We start from the raw sequence: 21,930 nt of genomic DNA, 5'->3' as shown, positions 1-21,930 counted from the left end.
GTATTCCAGAATCGTACGAGATGACTAAAGTACAAACTTTCTTTCTTTCTTTCTTTCTTTCTGTCAGGATTGGTTGATGAATCTACCCGATATCTCGAAAGCTGACACCCGCAGTAACTATGTGGCGTCCATGCGAACAGCTGAACATTTCAATCCCACTACGTACGTCTTAGGACCTACGAAGTACTTTTCAGCCTAATAGTACTCAAAACCATTGGCCTGATTCACACTCCGTACGTAGTAGGTAACGCCTTCTATCCGCTCCACTCGTAGGGCAGACCCCTTTTCCATTCTATGCAATCTGATTGGATGATACAATCCTTGTAAGGGGCATGAAAGTGATTTAAGGCTGAAAGCTCATCCCTGTCAAGATCCAATCCTCTTTTTTGGGGAGATCTGACGTGTCAGTTCAGAGTTAAATTACCACGGAAACTTTGAATTTGCTTTTGTTTGTTCATGGGGGATGTATGTATGTATAAGAGGTGAGATTGCCGAAATGCACGTTTCGCATTTAGCCCTACATCCATACACTCTTTCACTCTTTTGTTTCGATCTGTTGTCACTCTTTATTTTTATTATACACTATATCAAATGATCTACTAGATATGCAATATGTCCTATCCCTTCTAAAAACGATGACAACAATTCGAAATGAACAGCACAGCGACACGACGATCCCTACTCTCCTTTTGATATTGACGTGTATCTTCACTACAACATCCGTTTCTTCAACTATCATTCGCTTTCTCGTCCGATTCTCGCATCGATTTAGCTGGGACGATGGATTGATTCTTGCCATAACAGCACTGTTAATTGCGAGGACCGGGATACAGATTTATAGTGTACATCTTTATACTACCTCGCTTCCACCCTTGGTCCCATCCGATATTTTAGAGCGGCTGGGTGAAGAGCAATGGATTACGGAAATACTCTCATTCCCAACTGCGTGTTTATTGAAGTGTTACTTTTGTCTTCTTCTTCCTCTTGTAGCGGGAAGTCGATCGAGAAGGATAGGAGTATGTATAATCGTAGCTGGCCTGATTGTTTCCACGATTGAAGCAATGGCCGTTTATCTTGTTGGATGTGTGCCTGTTAAGACGTATTGGGAATCAAGTATGGGGAGGTGTTGGTCTAAGGGGCTTTGGAGGGGGTCTTTGTATTTTCATCTCGGTACTGCCCCTTTTCTTCGATTCTGAGTGGTTGGCAGGTCTACTGACTTTGAGGATTGAAGTGTATTCGTTATTGTTTGATACAATGGTTACGCTAATACCGCTTGGTATTTCGGTCGTGTACAAGTTGGGTATAAGAGAGAGAATCGTGATGATTGTCCTTGCGAGTCTGGGATGTTTGTTTGTACACCTTTTCCCTCTTCCACGAAGGCAATGACTGACATATCGCAGAGTCACGGCTAGCGCTGTAATTGAGGTTATTATGGTGGATCATTTATCTGGAGGTTCATTACGTGCGTACTTCATTTAATGTGGAAGACGCCGGCTTGTCTTCGGATAACGAGTAGAGAGGAACACTAATATTCTTACAGTCGAATCTTACAAAGCAGCAATATTCGCAAAGTAAGTTATCCTACACTCGGCGTATCAGCTTTACTCTTTCTCTTGCTAATCTGCTTACTGGAAAAGTATCGAACTTCATATCGGGATGATTGCTCTCAATACCGCCTACTGCTACTACCCTCGCCAAAGAAGAATCACAACAAACAAACACAACAGTCTCAATCAATACGGCTGTAGTCTGCGCTCCGACTTCAAAAACTACTCCCTCGACGATGTCAGCAGCGAGACAAAAATCAATAAAACCTCAAGTTCAATATATACCCCCGCAACCGTGCATACAGCCGACACCCAATCCACCATGTCAGGCCATGACAACACCCAAACCAGAATCCTCAAATCACCACTATCACCACTATCACTACTAAAATTGTTCTTACAACGGAACCAGTCTTCATCTTCCGTGCAAGACATCCACGACGACACCGACATATACACCCTCAAAGTCTATGAAGAAGAAACGGAATCCATCCCGCTCAAAGACACAATACAGAAAATAACCGAATACGCGGTTGTGTCAACACGATTATCGGAGTCATCGGTCTATCTGCCAGGGAATGGGAATTGGTTTATCAGTGGGAAGGTGCCTGTATAGAATTTTTGACTGTCTCTATATAATATCCACGATAATTGTTTTCGGGTTCGGTTCATGGTTTGCATACCGGAGTGCTGTACTTGGGTTGCATATGGAGAGGTATTTTCGGTTGTATATTACTACGTAGATAGATTATTATAGAGTAATGTCGCGAGAGATATAATACTAATACAAGACTATACACATTGTGTTTGAGAGAAGACTTTCATGAAAGTAAACATACACGCAACGTGATTGGCTAAATGAAGAAAGAATATAGAAATATACAACCAATCAGAGGGTGATATTACACATTTAGCTCGCGGGGAAATTGTAAATATTGACCAATTAAAATAAAGGATGATTGTCGCCAAGAATGGTGACATTGACCTGTTTCATTGTCTCTGCTCTTGGATACCATCTACTCACGATATATAACAGATTGCATATACATCCCTGGCAAGAAAGTAAATACATCAATGGCAGACCCGAATCCCACAACTGACAAGACACCAATCAAAGACTTCCTCACCCCAATCACAAACACCCTCCAAGAACCAACACTCTACAAACTCTCCCACGAACTCAGCAAAACCTACAAAGACCTCGCAGCTAATTCAACAGAGCAATTCTTCCCTACTCCAATAACGCATTTACCAACCGGTAAAGAGCGGGGAAGATATCTGGCTGTTTATGTTGGATTGTTTTATTTACATGTTGGATTTATTGAATTGTTGGGTTACGACGACCAGAATACCCAAGAAGAGAAGAAGGGGCATAGGAGATGGTTCTCTGTCCGGCGAACACTGGAAAAAGCATGGCCGATCGAAGAGAGATTGAAATTGGAAAATCCGGTGGAATTTTTTGCTTGGATTGGGACTTGTATTGCTGAGGTTGTTGGGGATAGTTTGAGCAGCAGCAGCATTACCAACGAGAAGGGAGTGGAGGAGGAGAGGGAGTTGGTTGCGGGGATATCGTTTTGTTTTCCTATTGTGTGAGTTCCTTCCTTCTTTTTTTTTTTGAGGAGAGGAGTCGGGCTGATTGGAAAGACAAAAATCCCTCGATGAAGCTGTGCTTTTACCAACTGGTAAAGGATTCCAACTCAATTCGAATCTGAATCTTCGTCAGGCGTTATTGGATGGATATGAATGCCATATTAGGCCTCAATCTCCTGAAAATGAGTCCAATCAATGGAATGATTTCATCCGCCACGACGATGACGAAGGAGGAAGAACAAGCAAAAGAAGAAAACATTTTTCTCTTCCCAAACTCAAAATCGCCGCCATGACAAACGACACCGTTGCAACATTCGCCTCTCTGGCTTACAGTATCAAGTCATTGCATATCCCCAATAGTCGAGTCGTGATGGGACTAATGGTTGGAGCGGGCAGTAATGCGACTGTGGCCATGAAAGTATCTGATTTACATCCCTCTAAAACAGAATTCTTCGCCACCACCGCCGTCTCTGAAAAAGACGGCAGAGAGGGTAGAACAGAAACATTGGTCAGCACAGAATGGACTCTCCTCCGCTCCAGCAAACCCCTCCTCGACATGCACATACTCACAAAATGGGACAAAATAGTGGAAGAGTCATCGAAACCACCTGGTTTCCAACCAATGGAATATATAGTCGGTGGTCGATATATGGGTGAACTCGTCCGATTAATTGTATTGGACTATTTCACCAACATCCTGAACATCCCGACAGACGTCCTGCCGTGGCGATTACTCGAAACAGGCGGTCTAACAACAGATTTCCTATCTCTAAATGTCGCTTCGTCCCCATCTACAGCGGACGCTGGGACAGATCGAGGGGAAGATGACCCCCTCGCCAAAGAATTAAATCAACGTCTCCCATCCGCCAAGGGATGGACATGGAATACCGAAAAAGCGAATATATTACGCACAGTCGCGTATGCGGTAATGTCTCGATCTGCGGCTGTGATTGCTGCTGCGACGGTGGGGTTGTTGTCTTGTGTTGGAGAAATTAGTCTCAATGATCCTACTGCCACGAAAAGCAAGGATGCAGTAGAAGATGATCTAAAGGATGAAAAATGGGACAAAGGCCCTGAAGAACTCGTCGTCGCCTTCTGTGGGGGCGTAATTCAGAATTATCCCAGTTACAAAGAGAATTTACAACGATATATTGATCGGTTATTGGTTCATGGGGGTCCGCAGCAAGGTGGGAAGAGTATCTTGCTACGTGAGGTTAGTGATGGCGGTATTATCGGGGTTGGAGTACTAGCCGGCACGGTTATGGGGAGGATTGAGGGGATTGTTGGGTCCAAGTTGTATGATACGTAGAAGAATAGAATATTGGAGAGAGGGTTTGATTTAAGCAGCTATACTAAACTGAGCCCATGCAAAAGTTGAGAACCGATAAGTAAGACTGAGTTCGATGAGCTATCTCGCAAAAAGGAAAGAACTAGGAATGTCAGAAGTCTGAGGGGAAAGAAAAAAAAAAGCTGTCTAAGGAAACAAAACATGAAAAGTCAACCTCCCTCCAATCAACCGTTCTAATCAACCATCTAAAACGGCGGCCAGATCTCACCAAATGAGTAAACCCAGCTACTTGCTCCATTCTTCCAAGTTGTCTCTGGCAATGAAGCACGATGTGAAGGGCATGGAATATGATCAAAACGTATCTTCCGGCAGTTGTAACGACATTTGCATGATGCTGGACCACAGTCTTCAACAATGACAGTATTGGCCACATCGGTTTTATCAACCCAGTCTTGTAGGTGATGTGGATTCGCATGTCCTGCTTTCCCTTTTTTCAGATCATAACCCGCGCCGATACGTTTCATACTCTCGAAGACAATTCGACAACCTTTTGAAGATGTGCGAACATGGTGTTCGAAATTGAAAAAACTCGCTGAACACCTTTTGCAGGTGACTTCAGATTTGTTTTTACCATCATTCCCTAAAATCATGTCAATGTCCCAGCTGCTGTTTTCGTCCTCCAGCATGACCAGCATATCCAGACAATGTGTCACTATGCCTCGATGAGGACACAAGTTTGGAAGCGGGAATACTTTTCCAATCCACTTCAAAATGTCCCTGACTTTCTCTGACTTAATCTCAAGGACATAGCGCTGACGAAAGTATAGATCGTTCTTCGTCCCGCTAATAAACGGCTGCGCACCGATCATGATTTTGTGCGGTCCTGCCATGAAATGACAGTGATGATAGAGGCGTTCGCTCAGACTGTCATCTTCAGGGGTGCGCCCAGATTCCTTGCGTGCGACCGCAAAATCCGCTAACGCCTTCTTGAGTGCTTCAACTTTCTTGTATGTCAATGCAATATGGGGGCAGATGTGTATGAGTCCTGGTGCTCGACAAAGACGCTTCTTCGGAGGATTCTCCCCTATCTCTTCTGAAAAGAATTCCGTCTTCGGATGAAGCATAAGGCACCCTGAGCAACATTTCCAGTTGTGATCCTCTAGTCTCTCAAGCAACTTCCACCGTGGATATTTGAAAAATGGCCATGGTTTGATCATGCCATGCTGTAGAGTGGCACGGGCAGGAAGGACATGCGGGAGGTTATAACGCTCCAAATGCAGTTTATCCTTCATCCACACCCAAAGACTTTTTGTTGTGAGGGCCAGCGAGGTTTTGTCAACAGGGTCGTGAAGATGGTCCATGATTTCCAGTATAATGTCTGGAGGCAACATTGTAAATGGCTGAAAGTTGCGATGGATTTCAGGGGACCATTCTTTGGTGAGGTTGTGAATCATTTTTGTCGAAGTTAGTCGGCGGGCCTTGACATTATCATTCTGCTGATTGACTTGAGCATCAGGCTGGTGTTTAGGCTGACCGCAGTCGTTTCGAACAGAGTTGTTTTCACAGGAATCTGGACCGTCCTTCTGTGAAGTGCTTGAAGTAATAGTCTCTGCTTGAGCATTTGGTCCCTGGCCGTCCTGGTTGGCGTCTTGTTCGGAGTTCTGTTGGGCAATTGGCTGTGGATTCTCCGAATGATTGTCATGCTGACCAAAGCTGCTCTGGTCGGACGTCTGCAATTCATCACCACTCTGCAAAGTGTTCAGAGCAGCGGTTTCTGGCTGAGCGTTCAGTCCATGGTTCTTCTGGTCGGAGTTTTGTTCACTACAATCCTGTTGAGTGGAGGCAACTGAAGGCGGGTTCTGGGTATGATCATTCCGTAGAGGTGCAGCCTGTTGCTTAGATGGACGATTATTCGGCCCCTGACGGCCTCGATGCCTTTGATAACCAGCATTTTGATGGTTATTGCCTTTCGGACCGGAACCTTGATGACTTGAAGTCTGTGAAGTTGCCTTCTGGTGACTCCCTGTCTGAGGCTTTTTCTCACCAGATGCTTGTCGATGGTGGGTAGATTGTTGAGCAGACTCCTGCTGGCCGTGACCCTGTCGAGGGTGACCTTGACGAGGGGCAGAAGACTGACGATTGTTTTGACGGCTTCCTTTTCGAGGACGATTTGGAGATTCCCCCTGCGCCATGGCGGTGATTGGATGAATCATATCACCACCTGTGACTGGGCCCAGAGAATGACGTAGTTATCAAACGAGTTGGGAGGTGAAGGCTAGTATGGTTCAGAGAGGGGAATAATGAAAAAGAAGGGAGGTAGTTCTCAATAAGAGAAGTGAAGTAGATGGGAGGGAAATAAAGAGAAGAACTAATTGTGAGGGGTTGGGGAGAAGAGGAAGGAAGATTCCGCTCAATACTCAGTGACTGCCTGAATAGAACCTCAGGCAGCCATCACGGGCTCCAACAAAGGAAATTTTGAAAGGAGAACAGCAGAACAATCCCTTGCCTTTGTCAATAGTTAGCCCTTGATCTATTGTTGTTTAGCGTGTGAGAGTGTCTTGTGACGGAGATGTCAGGATGGTACTTGAGTTGAGGCTTCAAATGTAGGTAGTCACCATAACATAAAGTAGTTTGTTTCTCAGTGACTGCTAGACATGAGAAGGACTTGGCTGCAACTGTCCTACTGATATCAGGTTCTGAACTGGTTCAGGATCGCTCTCTATCCATGGTTGAGTATCAGTAGAATACCTCGATTAGCTCTACCACGTTATCCAGAGTTCAACTTTCCAGCGGTTGACTTGACAACTACCGTAGATCTCAGTTATTTGAGAAAATCTAGCTTACTAAGTGGTGATCTTAGAGGAACCTGGAAAGTGAAATCCATCTACCCAAGCAGCGTTCTGATGACGGTTACAGTCCTGTACTGTAAGAGTCCAATCTCTATTCTTGGTTACATCTCATTTTGCTGTCTTCTCTGACTTTCGAATGCCAGCTGACTGTTTCTTTCCGAATTGATAGTGACTATCAATTCCGACATGTGTGTGGTCACTGGTGAGTTTAGGGCTTAATTTGCGGATGCTGGATATACAACAACCCTAATCGACATCTCGCTTGTATGATTGACTCAGTTCGCAAAGTCATCTGATGTAAATAAGACGTCTCTAAGTCTGATATTTTTACCTCTTCTACTTCAACATGACAGGATGCATGCTAATTCTGTATGCTGATTGATATGATCATAATTATTTACTTTGTTTATTTGCTTTTCAAAACTGCAAATCAGCTGCTCAATATGGTTTAGTGTCTACAGTCCGCTGTATGACGCGTTTAATTCAGGGGAAACGCAAGTCTGTATAAAACCCCCAACTCATCTCAATCCCGGCATTTCTCATAGGGAGTTTACTAAAATTGTATAGCAGATCGACTCTAGCGAAAAGCTACACGTCTTAATATCATTGTCTTTCAATCAGCACACAAACATGCCCCCCAGACGCGCACCTCCAACCTCAACAGACGCGTCTGATGCGTCCAATGCGTCCAAAAAGGCAAAAACTGCCAACCCTATGACTGGGACATTCGATCCAGATGTCCCTAGAAGTAAACGCTGGTCTGATTTTTCTGGATCCGCGAATGCCGATTACCGTTACCGAGTTCAAATGAAAGATCCCGAAGTAGCGTACTCGTTTATCTGTATTTGTCAACCGCCATTCTTCGATGACGATGAATACGACTCGGAAGAAGAGGACGAAGACAAGGATGAGGGGCCGACAAAAGACACAAGTAATCAAGAAAAACGACGCTGTGATGGTGGCGTTACTTGTATCTGCGAGAAACCGGCCGCAGACCATCCAGAGCACACATGGGTAATCAGCAAAGCAGGACATAGCAGATACTTCACCCAGAGGATTCATCTCTCACTACGATGTCCCGACATGTTTGAGATGTATACTTTCAACGACCATGAACCTTACGGTGTGATTGAAGTAGTCGAAAATATGATTATGGATCATGTCGAGGCTGGACGGAAGAAGAACTGGAAGGAGCAGTGGGCTATCTGTGAGGCGATGGCGTTGATGTTGGCGGGTGATGTTTTGAATCCTATGCAGATGTACATCCTCTTGCCCGAAAGAAAGAAGAAGGAGACACTGACGACGGTAGGGCTGATGACTCGGAACGAGTCTGCGAAGTACTCTCTCTTATCCTACGCATGTTCCTCTGCACACTCTCATACCTCGAATACATGTCCCTCCTCAAACCGGACCCCGAAATCAAAGATCTCGGCCCGATCATGGGTCTCTACATCCACAGCTTCGAACAATGGCAAGACGTAGTATCATTGGAATCATCCCGCGCAGCCCCAACAGGCTCACGCCGGAAGTTCGTCATTTCCAAATTTGACTCTTATGTCGCAGCTTACGCAAAGAAATACAACATCACCATCACCGGCCCACCAGACATCACCGAAAAAGTCGCAGAAATCGAAACAGACGATATCAAGCTGCCGTCTTGCGACTTGAAGGACCCTTGGTGCTGGACAAAACCGTTTAGTGAGTATAGAGAGGAATATGGATATCATCCGTATATTATTGCCAGGAGGACCAAGTCGATTGGTGGCGATCGGTATGATGTTACGGCATGGCCTAGTGAGGAGAGGAAGATGCATAGTTTTACGAAGAAGGATCCGCTTGGGGCGAAGGAGATTGCGGCTCTTAAGGCAGGGTTGGTTTTGGAGATGATGTAGCTGGATAGTTCTTACTATTTTACTTTGTGTATTACAGTAGGAACCTGGCTATAACGAAAGGAAAGCCACTCCGCAATTCCACTAATATCAGCTTGGATGACTTTAATATGGAACTGTAGTCTCCGACTTGTTAATACTAAAATGGACTAATATATTGGAGGTGCCCTTCATCCCTAAATCGAACTCACGTCTGGATATATAGGCTTCGGCCCTGAGAGGCCCTCTGTTCGTTATAGCCAGGCTCTACTTATAAATCATTGTTTATTGATGTGCGGGAATCAGGTTTGACAAGTTCAGTATCGTCACTGTAGAACAAATGATGACCATCAGCAGTTGGGTAAGGCCAATTGAAACAATCACTGAACACCTACGGGGAGAATCGGGTTTATGTATATTTCGCTGTGTTTCTCTGGCCGGCAAACCCTAACACCAGCCCCCAACACACGGATTACCCCGATAAGGAAAATGGAGAGCAACCAGTCCCACGGGGAGGCTGGAGCCCTCTTCTACCCTTTTACCAAAGTAGCGGCTCTAGCGAGTATGCTGCCTAAACATATAATCGAAATGTCTCACTTGCAAGTCATCACCGAACAGTCCCCGATTCAGACACATCAACTCCCTTTCGCGTAAGCCAAGGACAAAAGCAGTAAGCTCGCGAGGCCGTAAAAGCATGCTGATTTCCTGTTTGGATAGTCGTAGCGATGTCGTATTGTTTTTTGTCTCTTTTTGTCATCATTTTATTATTCTTGTCATAGAAACGCGATAAACGAGACGAGTAAAGAGGTGGAGCCACGTGCATAGGGCCAATTGAGACCGTTGAGGCTAAATGCCGTGTGCCAACTCATGCAGTTGCATATGTATGTCTTGGATCTTTTCTTAGTTGCAAGTCACACAGTATGCCACGGACTCTACTACTACGGTGTACTTGACATTGTACGACTGACTGAATATCAATGTTGAATCACAGGATGAGTTGGTATGAGTCGGTTGGATAGTTTCAATAGTCGATGGAGTAGATGTTGAAAGTGGATGACCTCATGGCATCTGTCAGCCCTGGGTCTAGCACAACTGACCAAGTGGGTATATACGAGTCGTGGCTTGAACTAACCACTGTTCTGGATCTTGTCAATCAGTTGTTGCTAGGCTGCTCCCAAGCGGTACTATCTATCAGCATGTTGCCATGTACTATTGAAGTAAGCGACATGGATTCCTGGACATGATCACCGCTAGTTGTACACCGTAGCACCACTTTACTATTGTCTGTTACCCAGAGTATTATTATTATATCTTCAAGAGGAGGAAAGAAAGGCTGTAGAAATATTCTCGCCACCAGGCAGAAAGACAGTAGACAGACATATTGCTAAGAATAGAGGTACTCGGGAACCCGAGAGACACCGGTACTCGGCAGCTATTCAGACAGATACGAGATGAGAGTCATGGAATCATAGCTACCTGACTAAAAAAACAATTAATCAATTTTGAGGTGTTTAATTCGTGATAAATAATAATAAAATTCTTGGATGAAGACGATCAAGTGAGACAGTCCTTACCCAATGTGGACTAGATCCGTTTATTAGCCCTAATTTTTTTTTTTTTTCCATTCTCTCACCTCCTTTTGAGTCTTGACAGATGAAGTACCACGGATTGACCATTGATGCTACACCCGTGATATGAAACTGCGTAATTACATTCATGCTATTCAATATGCAGTTTGAAAGAGATTAAATGTATCTACCCGGTCAAAAATTTGAATTCAACAACACGAGGAACCGGCGGATCCAAGATCCACCCGGCCTGGTTCGGCTGTGCATACGATGGAGCCTCTATCAACGCCACTTTATCTATACACCATCGGCGAACAAAAGCAATACGTACGTACAATAACGTATTCAGCGTGGGCAATTGTCCAATTGACCTGCCACTCGGCTCTACAACCACTCAGAATGCCGAAAATGGGCCACGATCCCAGACCCGGTCTTGGAATCTGTCTAGATTGTCTCGGTGTTACTTTCTACCCTTATCAATCATGGCATAGCGCGAGATATTCTAGAAAAGGGTCGTACGAAAACAGGCGTCAGTGGAAGATGCGCCCCCCGCTCTACCTTCCATGGAAAGTTGGCATTAGCCCTGTCTCGTGCTTACTGAGCACAGAGCAGGGTGGTGGAGTGATATAAAGAACCTGGTCTCTCTGGATCTGGTACTAAAGCTTTCATCTTGATTTTTCACGCTTGTCGATACCTTCGTTCGCTATATCCTGATCAGCCTCACTCGCTTTGGCTTGCATCTCGAAGACTATCAGCATCATAAAGAATCACATACTCGAAGGACTTAATTAGTTGAGATGCGTTCTGTCCTCGTCAACGCAGTCCTCATCGGCTCTGCTCTGGCCTACCCAGGCTACTGGGCTGAACGCAGACATTATGGCACCGGCGTCCCCCCCCCCCTCTCAACCGGCGTCAATCCTCCTCCTCCACCCCCAGTGACCAGCACCATTACCTCCGTCACCCCTGCAACCACCACTACAACAGGTACAGGTGAATGGAGCACCGCAACTCAAACCGAAACAATCACCAAAACCACTTTTGTCCCTTGCTCAACTTCGGTCGGTACTCGCGGATCATCAACTGTATGGTCAACATGGTTGTCGTCGACGACTACCTGCTGGACTTCGACCTGGACTACCGTTGTACCTGTTACAACCTCCACAGCAACGGCAACCGTTGTCCCTGTCGCCCCCGGTGGTGGAAATACGTGTCCGTTGCCGGTTACTACGACTCATACTGAGACTACGACTGCAACTGTGACCGTGACCGCGCCTGCTATTACTGTTACAGCTACAGCTCCAGCTCCCGGTGGTGGAGAGACGACCACTACAACAGTCGTTCCTCCCGCACCACCTGCAGAGGGTACCTCTACCGCAACCGTGACTGGAACTCATACCGGAACTGCTACTCATACCCACCCTGCCACTGCTACCGGAACCGAGACTGGGACTGCACCTGGTGGCGGTGCCCAGCCAACTACATCTACCCTCACAACTACCACCACCGAACCATGCACGACCACCACAACGACTAGCACCGGCATCGTCGGTACTGGCGGTACTACCACTAGCACATCAACCGGTCCCGTCGGCACGGGTGGAGTGACGGGTCACAAATGGAGTATGAGGAAGCCTCTCGTTCACTAAACTCTGAGCATTACGCCGGTTGATTAGTGAACGGAAGGAGGATAATTATTATATCCCCCTCCCCTCAAGCCGAAAATACAAAAAAAAAGAAAATGGAGAGAAAATGAAGAGATTATGGATTCATGAATGATTACGATGTGTTTTGTACACAGCTAATACTTATTACTTATTACTATTCATCTACCTCGATTTGTACACTCCCTTATGATTGATGCATGGACAATTGGCGTTTTACTTTACTTCTCTGGGATGGTTTGTGCTCGTGATTGGAAACGAGATACGCTCCTTTAGACTAATAGTTACATAGTTGCAATCTAGTTGGTTAGCTAGGTAGTACATTTTGCATCATAGAAGAGGTTTTAAGGGTTACACTGCTCACCGCGTACCTGCTTGCTTGCTTTGTGTGCTACGTGGATGGGTACATGGGTGTTGGATATGGGTAGATGTGATACTTTCTTCGTTGTGTTCCTAGTAACCCTCTAAACTTCACGGATTGATATAGCCATGTTAGAAGAGAACAAATCCTATGTCTGATCTGGAGATTATTACTTCCAACTCTGAACCATGACCTACTAAAATCCGTACATTTCGATATCAGTAATGCCCAGGTGGTGTTAGTCTAAGACATTAGAGATAGGTAGATGAGGACTGTTAAAGAATTTGTCTACACATGGAAGATATTCGTAGATTATAGGAAACGGGACGAAGGACTTAATTCTTTTTTTGGATCATCATAAAACCCTTTCCCACGGGCGAAGGACTGATAAAAGTACAGTTCGATATCAGATAGGTGATAATATTGGCCTCTAAAGCAGGACATCATATTCCAGAAATTTACTTCCAATTTTGAACCACGAAATTTTCCAAGATCACGCGTTCTGATATTTGTATCAGCAATGATACCAGTCTTGGGCGTATCATGACTAAGGTATTGCACATGGGTAGATAAGGATGGCTTAATAGTCTTCTTATACATGGGAGATAGTTGTAGATTGTAAGACAGGGACTGAGGTGGCCTTTACACATTTAAACTCGATTGATGTGGGTTCGCTTCTGCACATGTGCATACAAGTAGCTTAGTAACCAATTGGTAAAGTCATATTCTTCTGATTGTCTGTCTCTTCTCTTAATGAGACCCCGACGCGGTCTATATAGTCCTTGCTTGACGAGGTCACGTGTACCTTCACGTGACCTCTCCTTGGTTCGCGTCGGTGCCAGGAATCTCGATTGCACCTATAAACCAACAATTGAAGTAATACCCTAAACATGAGTTGTTACTGGCACAGAAAGATGATGACACATAAGACTGGTGATTGATTACTTCCAACTTTACTCAAAGCCTCCCTAATTGACCAGCCTGAACAGCACTGAGTCCTGGAAACTATGTTGGAATTGTCTAGGACGTTATGTTTCTACTGCTTTTATCTCATTCGAAAGCAAGCACAGCATTCATTTCTTCTCCTCATATCAAGGGTACCGATATCTGGAAGCGAGCAGGCTTCAGGATGCGCAATAAGTGAAAACTCCATCCATTCTTCATTCTCATCAACGGTATCACCGTTGACTAATTTTGCTCATTCTATGACAGGTGGTAATGAAAGACCTATGACCTGATCTTCTCAGATACACTCCCCTCACCATTCCGTCATCTTGTTCGAAATGCAATCAAAAAAATAGTTGGAAAACCGACTGAAAAAGAAAAAAAAAGATTTATTCTGGCTCAAAAAGAAATCGTCTCGTAACATGAACAGCGAAATATCCGCGATTCTCCTGCCGGTCTTTCCATAGACAATAGGTATAAATCCTTCTCACAGACACAGTCATGGTCCTTTCCTTTCCTTTCTGTTACTCCTTAGACTATTTTCCATCCATTCGTCAAGATGTTTTTTCTGCCGGGAAATGAAATATCCTCGAATTTTTTTTCTTTTGTTGGTTTAGAGAGTAAAGCGTCTATCGGAGACGGCGGGCTTCACGCTCGGATTCGAGGAGGCAGAGAATATCGTCTTCGCGGACTGTATTATTTTCAACGTTAGAAAACTTCCGCGCAATATTTACTCGTTATTTGGACGTAAAGATACGTACCGGGTCCCTTGACGTTACGGATGATGGAACGGGTCTGGTCATCCATGAACTCAACGCGGACTTGGGTAACACCACCGCGAGAACCTGTTTCGAATCATTAGTTTTTCCGAATCTGGCCGTATTTTGGATTCAAACAGGAATTGGATGCGCGGAGAGCGAGTGGAATAATCGACAGAGACTGAAAGGGAGAAGTAGAATAGAATTATCCTTTTGTCCAAAAAGTCGCCATTCCGTTTCGGTTCATGTCGATACGTCGTTTACCCAAATGATCCGATTTCAGACTCCTTTCCTAGCAAGCTGTCGTATTTCAAATATTCTCCTCTTCTTCTGTTTCTCTCCCTCTGTGTCGCCAGATTCTCACTTCCGCGCATCCATTCCCCCTTGTCCATGGCAAAAAAACGTACCAGTTCGGCCCAAAACGCGGGTGACCTTGACAAGCTTAACAGGAACCTTGGCAGAATCCATCTTGATAGTAAGAAAATGTACTCGAAGTGAGTTTCGAAAGTAACGTTAAGATGGATGGACGACGACGACGACGACGAGCGACTGACTAGAGCTTGTTATTGTTCGGTTTCAAGAGTTTCTGTCAGTTTTTCGTTTTGCTTAGCGGAGTTCACTGATTGGGGCTTGGCGCGAGTTTACTCTTTTGGATCGTGCGATTAGGGCTTCTGCGGGAGAAGCCCTGGAATAACGGAATGGGTTAGTGTGTAATTTGTTGATTGGCTGGATGACGGAGCCAATCATATGCTGCTTTTTGTACTTCATGTGGCTCAATTGGATTTTGTTTAGAAGTTCGTGAAATGCTTGTATTGCTAGCTACTGAATTCCTTATTCCTGATTGCAGGGGAGTACCATGTCAAGTATGGACCTGTAGAGTTAAAAAGCTGCACTACGATGCTAGAAAGGTTAGGGTTCGAGTTCATCACGTCGCATAACAAGTTCAAGTAGAAAGGACAGTCGTGGCAGAATCTCCTGAGAGTGGAATAGAATCCGTAAAGAGCGAGTAGTCCTCTCCTTCATATAGCGATAAGAGGCGAAATAATGCAAACCCGCTGGGTAAATGGTTAGCAGTACCTAGTCGAGAATTGACACTCGATCATTCAAGCGCGGTTGTGTTGCTCGAACGGTATGCAATTGACCTCGACCAGTCGTACGAGGGCGTCAATGTGCTCAAGTTCCGCCACATCAGGCATTTACCTGTCACACAGCATTGACATTTTGCAAAAAATTGTGTCTCGAGAGCATGAACACTACCACCATAGAGATTCTTTCGCCATACCGGAGACGGGGTTGTCAAGCCGATCTGATACGATGTATAAACGGTTCTTCTCAATGACGATGCGATCGGAGAAGATACCGAAAAGGCCTGTATACAACGAGTTCGAAATAGAGAATCTTCCAGCCTCGGCGGCTTGAGGGAGCCTCCTTGCCCTCAAGCCGCCGGGATTTGGAATTTGTAGCTTTGCGAGACTAGACTAATATCAAATCCCGGATCCGCGACGAGCGAGTCAGCAATGGTGATCACACCGAGCAGATAATGAACCGACAACTTCCCTTGACATTTCGTCGTCTGAATTAAATTTCGATGCGAGGACCAAGGAGAGGACACGGAACATTCGTGATCGTGTTGCTGATTTCTCATGGTATGCGTCGAACGACAATTAAAACCATCAGCACCCCAGTCAGCGCTCTGACTGACTCCCTACTGCGTCCTGACCATGCAGCAATGTACCGGCATACAAGTGCAGGCAATATTGCAAGGGGATATGCAGTTCGCAATTCACAGCTGGCAGTTTGTCTGACACGTTGAATGCTAGAGAAGCTGTGGAGAGAGCAGAGAGCAGAGGGCGAATCACGGGATGTGCCGCACATGGCGTACTCTTGCAACTTTGCCACAACGTCCTCTCTTGATTCTCCCACTACAACCACAGCGTTTCCATAGAACAACAGCAAAAATTTTCCTCTGCGAACGCTCCAGGCCACATTCCGCCGATATATGGTCGATGTCTCCGCTACCGTGTATATCCTGAAAACTCGTCGAGCACAAAAGACATCCACCTCGAACCGGCGTACGCGCATTCGCCACCGGCCCCTTCTCCGCGGATCAGAAACGTCTGTTCTGACCTCCCCTTCTCGAGGATCGTCTGGTGCATGCTGCTTGATTCTCTAGGAAACGAGCTGCAATCAATGAGATCTCACGCATCCCTGTGCAACTCCCACATCATGCTGACTGGATTGTTACGCTGACCGCCTTTCTACCTGATGTGGCAAGCCAACGTCAGTCTCACAACTTCCTGATATCATACACCTTCGACATCCAACATATATACCTGCGACCCCAGGGCGCATGACTTGGGATATGCTCTTCCTCGATAATCAACAGGCTCGACGAATCTGGCGGTAGGACACGTCAATGTGTCACTAGGTATATCGCCACTTTCGCACCGGATCGCCGATGGCAGTGTAGCTTTGTGACTTGTAGAAGTTCTCGTAGTGACCGCTATGTCTATACCATCAGAGGTCACCGCTCATGCGCCGCCTGTGCCGCCTATTCCACCTGCTGTCGCTTGTATGTTGGGTTTCAATTGTTGCCCGGCAAACGTCCACCCTTCCCACATGTAAGGGGACCCGCACAATGATGGCATGAAATATACAGTACTCGTCGCTCGATGGGTGCAGAACGGGGGCGGCTACCGTGTTCCGCTCATTCAGCACAGCAGCAAAGTGCCGTCCGGAAGACACTACCTAGTTTAAAACGCGGTGTTGGGCTCGGAAAGAAGGAACTCCATCAGGACGCCGGTTGTTGCAAGAAAGAACGGACAAGATGTAATGTGGCCTTTCCTGCGTTCGGGCAATACTGAACCCCACAGGACCCTTGTTCTTCCTTGTGCAAGGAAGAAACGGGGAGATTGAGCTCGAGACGGCTTCTGTAGAGAAATTGCGCAGAATCGACTCCTTTTGTCGGCCGAAGACGAAGGAGTATCAGAGCGGTGAGTCTTCTAGTTGGTGATATCGAACTGGCATCGCAAACCGACGGAAGTGGAACGATTTTGATAGGTGGAAGTCGATTCCTAGCGAGGGTGAAAAAATTTGGCGGATCTGGAAATGTCACTAGAAATAATTGATTGTTGGCTTCAGATTCACCTTAGTGAGCTTACCAACCTTCGGCGGATGGGCCTTGCAAGGCAGGGCATCCAATACAGCCTCTCATTATTCATGATCACGATCTGACCCTTGATGCTATGACTCGACCCGCAAGAGATATATCCGCTCGCGCCGCCACAGCAACCAGTGGAACAGAATCACATTCTGTAGGGTACAGCTGAATTCGGACAAGCTCCTGACTGCGTCGACCGTTGACAAGCTGACAACGATGTTGAAAGTCTGTCCGTGATGGCAACCATGAAGAGTATACATGTACGTAGGGTACGGCGTCAAATTTGCAAGTGCAAGACAACCCGAGTCCGCTTGTTATTTTCACTCTCTGCAGCCCAACGGATCACACGATGGGTGTTATTTCCAGCTCAGCCTGAGTGGCCTGAGCAAGAAGATATCCATTAGAACAGAGGCCAGACCCGCTCTGCTCGGCCAGATTTATCCACGGTTCATTCTTCCAGCCTACCAAAACGGCGGGAATGCATTTTACCAAATTCTACTGACTTCTTCTTTTCTCCCCGGAGCTTGTTATCTCGTAGTCTATAGGTTGTATCACTGCATATTCGTTTTGCATTTTTGTACCTCGAAATAAAATAGGGGGGCAAAAAAAAGAGGGAAAGGACAGAAAAAGGAAGGTCCCAGGTATTAACGTGTTGCCTCCTATGCTGTTTCGGGCCGACGATGCCTTATCCCCTCCCCAATGGAGTTGTATTATGTATTATTTTCTTCTATCTTCACCAAATAGTTTAATTTCTCTTAGCTCTCACTGGGTTGCTTGATGCTCTACTGAGAAAGACAACGATGGGCGACGAACATCAACGTCCTCCACGTCGTCCATCAATAGCGGTCAATCAACTTGTTGGCAATCTGGACAGTTTCCCACTTCTGTCAGATTCCACGACCACTTCTTCCTCGTCTGCGTCTGCAACAGGCATCATCGTGGGTGACTCGTCTCGATTCCGCGCTCCTAAAGATCACCATCAACACCACCACCACCATCACCAACATCATCACCCCTCCTTGACCCGCGCTGCAGCAGCTGGAGGAGGTCCTCCCGCCAAAGTTGCCATCCCCAGAGCCCCGAATCTTTCGGAGCAGTCAAATGTAAACAGACGGGTTGGTCATGCCTGTGAATCTTGTCGAGAGCAAAAGACCAAGTGTAGTGGCGATCGTCCAACATGTCAACGATGTCAAGATCTTGGTCTGACCTGTCTTTATGGTGACCGCAAGCGAGAAAGAACAGCAAAGTCGCTAACCCAATATCCCGTTTTGCTCTTTTTTTTGCTTCTATTTTCTCGCACATTGTTAAGTTTTTGGAATTTCCTTTCTTGGCTAACTTATTTCTTTTTTTTGTGTTTGGTCTATTAGGCAACTCAGAGATCTTTCGAAGCAGGTACAAGAATATGAACAACTTTTCAATGAATTGCAACCAAAGCTTGACCCCGAAGACAGCCAACTCGTCCAAGATCTCTTATCTAAAGTAGGTTACCTATGTTCTGACAAGCTTATATTCCCTTTCTTTGTTCTTCTTGCCTATACTTCCCGCCCCGGCAACAACCTAACGTAGCCTCTGTAGTATAAGATTGATGACGGGTCCATTGTCGAAGAGATCTCAACGCCGGTGACTCGGTCAGGCCCATCGGACTCAGGTCCTTCTGATGCAGACTTTACAGGAACAACAACATCGACGGTACGACATATTGTGACCAGCTTTCTTAGCGGAGCCGACTACACGGAGGAGGACTTCAATCGTAATGAACGCTCCAAAGCCCTCGGTTTTGTGGGCAAGCATTCCGAAACGTCCTGGTTATACCATCTGAAACGCGACCTTGAATTCAGTACTTCTTCTTCATCCGGCACGAGCAGCGTTGATAACCCCCTGAACACACCGGAAGATCAAGACCGTAACTCGATTGCATCCGTGAGTTACTTTTTAGATGACGACGAGATCCCTATACTTGACGACGCAGAACCTTTAGCACGGCCACCACAAACGATTGCGAATAGTCTGGTGCAGACTTTCTTTACTACCGTGTATCCAACATTCCCGCTCATAGTACCGGAGACATTCATTCGACAGGTGAACACCTTTTATGCGAGTTCCTTCGTACGGCCTGGTCGTAGATGGTTAGCAATCTTGAATTTGGTGTTTGCTACATCGTCGCGATGTCTTCATCATCGGATGCAGTCGAACTCGATGGTGGCAAACGATGATACCTTAGTGTACTTTTCTCGGGCATGGAAACTTGGTATGAAAGCGAATGCGCTTTTGGATCATCCGGACTTGCAACAAGTGCAAATTGAGGGATTGCTGGCTATTTTTTTGCTGGCGTCAGGACATGTCAATAGGTTTGCATTTCCCGCACCGTGGTGGTCAGAGAGCACAGCTAATAAGAACAGGGCATGGCGAATATGCGGTATTGCGATTCGATCAGCGACAGCGATGGGACTCAACCTGCGTAGTGAGAGCAATTACGTGACACTCGCCTCTAAAGAATCCCGCTACAAAGTCTGGTGGTCTCTTTACACCCTCGAGACGATCCTCGGTAACATGACTGGTCGACCGTTGAACTTGGAAAGAGACTTTTGCACAACACCGTTGCCGGTACCATTCGAGGAACACGAGTACACCGACCAAAAAGTGATTCGCATCATGACAGATCACAAGATTCGAAACAGTCTTCTAGGGCACGTCATTACACGACCAGTTGGTGAGACGCCCGCAACAGTAGACGCGCAATCCGTTCGAAACGCGATGGAGATCTTGAAACCGAACATGACGCTCTACTTTGTATGCTACGTTGATCTCACACGAATCATTCGAGAGACCGTCGAGACTCTGTACGCCCCCGAAATCGTCCAGAATTCAGCCCGGGACGCCGAGACCGCCATCACAGACGCAAACGCTAAGTTAGATACATGGCTTTCCAAATTACCTGCTGGATTCCGAATTTCAGAAGACGAAGGAGGCGTGGCACACGATCGATATAGTCTCGGTCTGGCGCTACATTATTACAGTGCAAAGATGTTGGCATGCAAGCCCTGCTTGCATTACTTTAATAAACCGCCTTCATCGACACTATCTTCTTCTGGAGATGACACCTTCTATACTCGCATCGCCGCATCCTGCGTCCAAGCAGCGTGTCGAATGCTGGATCTCTTCCCGGCCGAATTTGATGGCACATGGCTCAATCAACTCGCTCCGTGGTGGTGTATGCTTCACTATACCGTGCAAGCCACTGCTGTTCTTCTAATTGTCTTCCCCCTTCATCCTCCCGGATCAATACCAAATGCCGCCAGACAGGCGTTGGAGAAGGCTGCTAGTTGGCTTAATGAGATGGCGCGCAGAGATTTGGCATCCCAACGGGCTTGTACTGTTTGTGGTGCATTGTTGGCGAAGCTTTCTGGTATGGCTGGTAGGACTGCGGTGGTGGGAGAGGGATATCTTTCTGAAGTACGCCTATATCGCTGATGTTTTTCAATTTGGCTTGTAGCGGAAAATGCTTCAAGTGATGCTAATCCGTTTTCAGGATGAGACATGATTTTGATTTGTTTTTTTCTGAAAAGGAAGAAATATGTGGGTGGTAGGATCTCAATGGCCAGAAGATTCTTTTTAATCATCGAGTGTCGGTCCATCATTATTGACTTCACAATCGTAAAGTTGATTCGGATTCGCGTCTTCGATTCGGTTAGGGTAATGGATTAGCTACCTATCACTGAATGCGAATCCCTCATGGAGAAAACGAGAGACTGTTGAATCGACACATATTTACCACCGCCAACACAAACACTAAACCTCACCATGCATTCGCGTACATTCAACATCAACGTTCAGCGTTTTATCTCTTGCATATTTCTCCCTCATCCATATTTCCTATTGCGTTGCATTAAATCATTTCCAACAGCGTATATCCAGTACACGCCAAGATATAAGTCTTTGTCTTTGTTCTAACGGCCTCCTCCATGCATATAAAGTCATGTATCTTTTCCGATTCATCATATCATTGTCATATCCACCGATTTTTGTGATTCAAGCATAGCGCGGGGCCAATTATTTATCGGAAGGTGGAAGGGGTTGGTGTTGTTGCATCAATTGAAGATATACTTTTTCTTCGCAGCTTTTTTCGTTCTTTCTGGCATAGGAGATCAGTCTTTTGATTGTATTTTGCGGTATTTGGGAGAAAGGGGGGGGGGGCAAGCCACTCTTTGGACTTACTTATCTCGGATTCATTCCAAAGACCAAATTGCATGCCATTCCCCTTTTTGGACGCAAAGTGTCTTGTAATTGTTAGGGTAGATCGCGCATTGTAACGTGACAAGAGTGACTGAAGATGAA

General features: G+C 45.9%; 7 protein-coding genes across 8 annotated transcripts, besides 3 other annotated features; 5 read left to right on the top strand and 2 right to left on the bottom strand.

Annotated features, from left to right (window-relative positions):
* Nucleotides 1-36: 36 nt before the first annotated feature.
* Nucleotides 37-62: a microsatellite.
* Nucleotides 63-913: 851 nt separating this feature from the next.
* TSTA_059290 (uncharacterized protein) lies at nt 914-2,163 on the top strand (the record flags this gene model as incomplete). The annotated part of the gene is made up of 5 exons (XM_002487509.1): nt 914-1,016; nt 1,115-1,349; nt 1,401-1,462; nt 1,541-1,571; nt 1,638-2,163. 5 exons carry the CDS (start codon nt 914-916, stop codon nt 2,161-2,163), a joined length of 957 nt encoding a protein of 318 aa, XP_002487554.1.
* Nucleotides 2,164-2,621: 458 nt separating this feature from the next.
* TSTA_059280 (hexokinase, putative) lies at nt 2,622-4,446 on the top strand (the record flags this gene model as incomplete). The annotated part of the gene is made up of 2 exons (XM_002487508.1): nt 2,622-3,136; nt 3,192-4,446. The coding sequence occupies 2 exons, from the start codon at nt 2,622-2,624 to the stop codon at nt 4,444-4,446; spliced, it is 1,770 nt and encodes a 589-aa protein (XP_002487553.1).
* An 18-nt stretch (nt 4,447-4,464) lies between these two features.
* Nucleotides 4,465-6,617, bottom strand: TSTA_059270 (uncharacterized protein; the record flags this gene model as incomplete). The annotated part of the gene is made up of 2 exons (XM_002487507.1): nt 4,465-5,017; nt 5,057-6,617. 2 exons carry the CDS (start codon nt 6,615-6,617, stop codon nt 4,671-4,673), a joined length of 1,908 nt encoding a protein of 635 aa, XP_002487552.1. The 3' UTR covers nt 4,465-4,670.
* A 1,287-nt stretch (nt 6,618-7,904) lies between these two features.
* TSTA_059260 (uncharacterized protein) lies at nt 7,905-9,288 on the top strand (the record flags this gene model as incomplete). The annotated part of the gene is made up of 2 exons (XM_002487506.1): nt 7,905-8,533; nt 8,584-9,288. The coding sequence occupies 2 exons, from the start codon at nt 7,905-7,907 to the stop codon at nt 9,164-9,166; spliced, it is 1,212 nt and encodes a 403-aa protein (XP_002487551.1). The 3' UTR covers nt 9,167-9,288.
* A 1,821-nt stretch (nt 9,289-11,109) lies between these two features.
* On the top strand, nt 11,110-12,356 carry TSTA_059250 (uncharacterized protein; the record flags this gene model as incomplete). Its single annotated transcript, XM_002487505.1, has 2 exons — nt 11,110-11,167; nt 11,503-12,356. 2 exons carry the CDS (start codon nt 11,110-11,112, stop codon nt 12,354-12,356), a joined length of 912 nt encoding a protein of 303 aa, XP_002487550.1.
* Nucleotides 12,357-13,821: 1,465 nt separating this feature from the next.
* On the bottom strand, nt 13,822-15,232 carry TSTA_059240 (40S ribosomal protein S28). Of its 2 annotated transcripts, XM_002487503.1 has the most exons (4): nt 15,081-15,232; nt 14,843-15,021; nt 14,439-14,522; nt 13,822-14,368 (listed from the first exon to the last, which is right to left on the bottom strand). In XM_002487503.1, exons 2-4 carry the CDS (start codon nt 14,901-14,903, stop codon nt 14,307-14,309), a joined length of 207 nt encoding a protein of 68 aa, XP_002487548.1. In that variant the 5' UTR covers nt 14,904-15,021; nt 15,081-15,232; the 3' UTR covers nt 13,822-14,306. The 2 variants fall into 2 exon arrangements, with proteins under 2 accessions (XP_002487548.1, XP_002487549.1); XM_002487504.1 differs by lacking the exon at nt 15,081-15,232 and having other exon boundaries at nt 14,843-15,043.
* Nucleotides 14,961-14,980: a microsatellite.
* A 2,916-nt stretch (nt 15,233-18,148) lies between the features above and the next one.
* Nucleotides 18,149-21,202, top strand: TSTA_059230 (C6 transcription factor, putative). Its single transcript, XM_002487502.1, has 4 exons — nt 18,149-18,841; nt 18,963-19,078; nt 19,244-19,943; nt 19,995-21,202. Exons 1-4 carry the CDS (start codon nt 18,396-18,398, stop codon nt 21,064-21,066), a joined length of 2,334 nt encoding a protein of 777 aa, XP_002487547.1. The 5' UTR covers nt 18,149-18,395; the 3' UTR covers nt 21,067-21,202.
* Nucleotides 18,568-18,609: a microsatellite.
* Nucleotides 21,203-21,930: the final 728 nt, after the last annotated feature.

The sequence above is a fragment of the Talaromyces stipitatus genome, genomic scaffold (assembly GCF_000003125.1).
Source record: "Talaromyces stipitatus ATCC 10500 scf_1105507295487 genomic scaffold, whole genome shotgun sequence".
NCBI lineage: Eukaryota > Fungi > Ascomycota > Eurotiomycetes > Eurotiales > Trichocomaceae > Talaromyces > Talaromyces stipitatus.
The sequence above is the reverse complement of the archived record's forward strand: the minus strand, read 5'-3'. Positions and strand labels throughout refer to the sequence as shown.

Excerpts from the sequence above, each read along its gene's own strand:
- TSTA_059240 (XM_002487503.1), bottom strand. The coding sequence starts at position 14,903 with ATGGATTCTGCCAAGGTTCCTGTTAAGCTTGTCAAGGTCACCCGCGTT. Across the intron at positions 14,523-14,842 it reads CCGCGTTTTGGGCCGAACTG|GTTCTCGCGGTGGTGTTACC; the intron begins GTACGTTTTTTT and ends GATTCGAAACAG. Across the intron at positions 14,369-14,438 it reads CCGTAACGTCAAGGGACCCG|TCCGCGAAGACGATATTCTC; the intron begins GTACGTATCTTT and ends AAAATAATACAG.
- TSTA_059230 (XM_002487502.1), top strand. The coding sequence starts at position 18,396 with ATGGGCGACGAACATCAACGTCCTCCACGTCGTCCATCAATAGCGGTC. Across the intron at positions 19,079-19,243 it reads AGATCTCTTATCTAAAGTAG|GTCCTTCTGATGCAGACTTT; the intron begins GTTACCTATGTT and ends CATCGGACTCAG. Across the intron at positions 19,944-19,994 it reads GCGTCAGGACATGTCAATAG|GGCATGGCGAATATGCGGTA; the intron begins GTTTGCATTTCC and ends TAATAAGAACAG.